Raw genomic sequence first — 4163 nt, 5'->3', positions numbered from 1 at the left:
GAAGACTGTATTATTAACAATGGAAGGTCTAGCTGGAATATACCATTTTGATTGCAGTAGATCTGAGAATAAACGATCAATGTCAAAGTAGATATGCGGTCACGAATGGCCTCGGTTAACAATCTTTCATTGCAGAGCAAATGTTTTCTTCTGACACAAATGTGAAATCAAAGTTATTCCACAAATTCCTAGAATAGTCGGTTATGTTTAACCACAGATTATCGCAGGGCTAATAGGATGACCTCAAGGTACCACACTCACCTCTAAACTGTCGAGCCTGGGTTAGAATCCTGACCCACCTATAAACTGTCATCCAGTTGTTTTATAGGCAGTGAAGAATCAATGTGTGTGTGTGTACTGTGATTCCGATGGACATTAAATTGGCACCCCATCTGCCAGCATTAGTTGGTGGACGTTAAATATCCCACGGTGTCCTTCGCGAAGATAAGTAATCAAGGCGATTGGCTCAAATCACAGCTCAAAGGCGAGTGCGCATACCTCTAGAGTATATGCCATCCTGTCTTGAGAACTTCCAATGGCACAAAATTAATTATTTACAGTGTAGGAGATAGGTGGAAGGCGATTTCCAAATTGGGGGAGGAGGGGGGAATAATAGGGAAGAAAACAAGGGAAGGAGTATTTTGAAGGAAAAAAAAAAAAACTTGAGGAGACGGTAAAGTAATGAGAGAAAGTAGAGTTTAAAATATTGAACTCGTAGATGGCCATTTTTGAAATGTACAAATAACTGCATGTCAATGTTTGTCTAAAAATAATAATATTAATAATCAGATCCTCCATGTCTCAACCAATTATTTTATCTTCTTTAAAAATAAATCAAGAAATAACACCAAAACTATTTGGAAATGACTACGTGTATTTAATACAAGATCATCACTGTGTCGTACAGGAAATTGTTTCAACATCGAAGCAAACAGAAATGTCATTCACTTCTGCTTACCTCCCATCAATGAAATTAATAACCTAACTTAATAACTTGTCGATGCAATAAAATGGTACGAATCTGATGAAATGTGAGCATCACAAAGGCAAGATTTCTCATCCTGCCAAAGCAAAATGTTAAAAAAAAGATTGCAAATAGAGTTGGGGCCTTTGTAATCAGGCCCTGGCCTGGTGACCTGTGGGTGTGTCGTTCCATCGCCAGGAAGTTCTGGCAACGTGGTGTCCAGGCTACTGTTAACAAAGGTGATGACGATTACGGATGGCAAATTAAAACTTGCGCAGAACATTGACACACATACTGTGACATTTGCACGCTCAAGCAAGCCCTACGAAGGCTAGATCACCAACGTTCTGACAAGCACACGGGGCATGAATAAAAAGGAAAGCACATTTTGCATCATGCGCAACAACAGCAGAATGTTCCTGATAAGCCTGTGGAATGTGCTTATCCCAGCTGATTAAGGCCCTCACTGCATACTGGTAAGAACTAAGGAATATGAAAAAGGATACAAATGCAACGGAATAAGGAGAGGGGCAGAGGGGAAGCGGGAGGAGGGAAGGGGGAGAGAAGGGGAAGAGACAAAGTGAGGGAATAATTATGGAAGGCAAAATTAAATGGAAAAGGAACAAATAGGGCAAAGAGGAGAGGAGAGAGGGGTGGGACACAGCTGTGCCGGTGTGCGATCTCCGGTAAGCACTCGAGTCTCCTTGTGTTCCAGCTTGGGGATCACGAACCCCGAGCCATGAGACGCTGCTTGTAAAGTCCGGCAAGAACCTTCGCGGCACTATGCACCATATGGCGACGAGAGAGACCGGTTAGAGACACGTGCCAATCTGTGCGCGTCGTGTGCGGCAGTGATCTCTCAAGAACTTCACCTATGGTCGTGGCCAAACCTGACCAGCGAAGTCCATAGTTCGGTGGGGTCTCACCTTGGGCCTTCGGTCAGACAACAGGAAAACGAATAGGATTAGTAGAGCAAATGAAAACCAAATGCAGAGCTATGGTTCACGGGACCAAAAGCACACAAGGCTGATAAGCACCTGCTGTACGAAGTGCAAAGGCAGCGGAGTGGCCTGGGTAAAAACCTCCAGCTGCAGCCCCAGCGATGGGTCTTCCAGTATAAGGCACCCAATGTCAAACCACCTGCACACACCATAATCAATGGTCAATGAATTGCCTGTTCATTTATCTCAATCAATGATCAAAACCCCAAAAAAATAAACCACAGCAAGCCTCAACACCAACAAATCATATCATCAGTCAACTTCTCACCACCTCGCTACCACCAACAGTTACTGAAAAGACTCGCTTTGCGACCAAATTACTTCGGCAACGGCAATTCAGGAATGACCAACTCACTTACACATTCTATCACGTTAATGAGAATCCCGAATATCTCCCTCGAGCATTCCTCTTTGTGAAAGAGCTGCATGCCAATGAGGCAAACGATTGCGGACTGCCAAGGAATGTTGGCGAAAGACAACTTGAAATTCCAATTTCTTTTTTGGAATTTCTAATGAATGATATCAACTGCAGCCATGATGACGTGGGAACAGTGCAATTTAATCAGAAGATATTTCCCGAAGCATTACAATACTTGTTCTTGAACAATACATATTCGCATTGTCCACAGGAGGGCGCATCTGGAACAACTTAAAATTCAACATTCGTATTATTATTAATACCTCTGCCACCAAAGATGCATGTATATTATGTTTTCAACCATTTGTCTGTCTCTTTGCAGTTTGTCTATGAGCACGGTATTTCAAAAAGTTGTGGACGGATTAAGACAACGTGGTGGATTAGTTGGATAGGGGACAAGAACAAGCTAATTAGATTTTGGTTCAGATCTGGATTCAGATCCAGCCCATCAGTGGGATACAAAACGTAAACTGTTCAGCCTGGCGGAGGTATGCACTCGACTGAGTGCCGTTCTAGTTATTATCACGAGCTCCCTTTATATTAAAGGAACTTCAATGCAGGAGGCGGCCATTAAGCCCATCAATCTTGCGCAGTGGTTGCCAACATATGGTTGTTTGCTCGTGCTCTATCCTTTTCTAAAATGCTGACCATCAAGCAAAGAAGCTGCATGTACCATTTGTAAAGTCTTTGATATGACTCGGCCTGGGTTTGAACCACCAACCTCCCAGACTCTGAGCGGAAACTCGAACCATTACAGCACCGAGTCTGGTTAGTGGGTCAGCGGTTCTGCAAACACACATTCCCCTTCCTGTCCACACTCTGTGGAACCCTCTTGAGAAATGCACTGCAACAGTTTAGGGAGTAAGGTAACCTCTGGAACATGGAATGCTCTCTCTGCCCTCAGGTGGCATCTCACTGACTAAGAGTGGAGCCCGCATTTCTTGGAGAAGCCAAGACCCCCACGGGACCAACGTAAATGGTGTACCATAGTGGTTGGGCTGGCTACCTCCGAAAAGTCTTCATCGATTCCAATTGCAATGGTAGGCCACGTAAGATTAATGTTATCTTCCACCAAACCATTACACAGTTTCTATGAGCATGTACATGTTGGATCGCATGTGGCCTGCAATGTCGCCATTGAGCGGATTTTTCCTCCACAAACTTAATCACAACGAAGCCTGGTGTTGGCTTAGTGGTTGAGGTGGCGGCTTGGGATCCAAGGGTCCTGAGTTCAAGCCCCGTTGGCTGCTGAATTAACACCAGGGGGTTGACTCAGCCTGTCATCCTTCCGAGGTCGGCGAAATGAGTACCAGTGTACTGGTCCCGGTGTATGCCCCGGTTAGAATAGGTGTACCATATCCCTGTGTGTCGTAAGAGGCGACCAGGGTTGGCGTCAGGAAGGGCATCCGGCCATAAAACATTGCCTCAAGAAAAAGCCAAACCCCTGCACAGCAGGGAAAAATGGCTGTAAAAACGGTCATTATTATGCATTATAAACTTAATCACAACAAGAAAAATCAATGCTAGAGTTGCGGTCCACGCAGCAAATGAGGTTAATGCCAAAGTCAGTGCTATCGTTGCACATCCAGCCATAACATTCTACATTCAGTCATCATCATCATATATTTTCTTTCATCCATCCTATGGTCGAATAATTATTTGTCAATAACGCGAACAACAAGATGTCCACATTGTTTGCCATTTTGGAAAGGCTTAAAGGAGGCATCACAAGTATGCTTGCATGATGTTATACGAACTCGGATGTGAGAAGTGATAATCG

General features: G+C 44.1%; 1 protein-coding gene across 3 annotated transcripts in view; it reads right to left on the bottom strand.

Annotated features, from left to right (window-relative positions):
• Nucleotides 1-856: 856 nt before the first annotated feature.
• PRRC1 (proline rich coiled-coil 1) overlaps nucleotides 857-4163 on the bottom strand; it is a 42807-nt gene continuing 39500 nt past the window's right edge. For all 3 annotated transcript variants that reach the window (XM_085875232.1, XM_085875233.1, XM_085875234.1), the window contains exons 9-10: nucleotides 2002-2104; nucleotides 857-1897 (exon numbers count right to left, since the gene is read on the bottom strand). In XM_085875232.1, the coding sequence (XP_085731358.1) occupies nucleotides 1688-1897; nucleotides 2002-2104 (313 nt within the window). In that variant the 3' untranslated portion in view covers nucleotides 857-1687. The remainder of the gene's footprint in view (nucleotides 1898-2001; nucleotides 2105-4163) is intronic.

The sequence above is a fragment of the Eptatretus burgeri genome, chromosome 3, assembly GCF_056783735.1.
Source record: "Eptatretus burgeri isolate ZD-2024b chromosome 3, Ebu_testis_v1, whole genome shotgun sequence".
In the NCBI taxonomy this organism is placed as follows: Eukaryota; Metazoa; Chordata; class Myxini; order Myxiniformes; family Myxinidae; genus Eptatretus; species Eptatretus burgeri.
The sequence above is the reverse complement of the archived record's forward strand: the minus strand, read 5'-3'. Positions and strand labels throughout refer to the sequence as shown.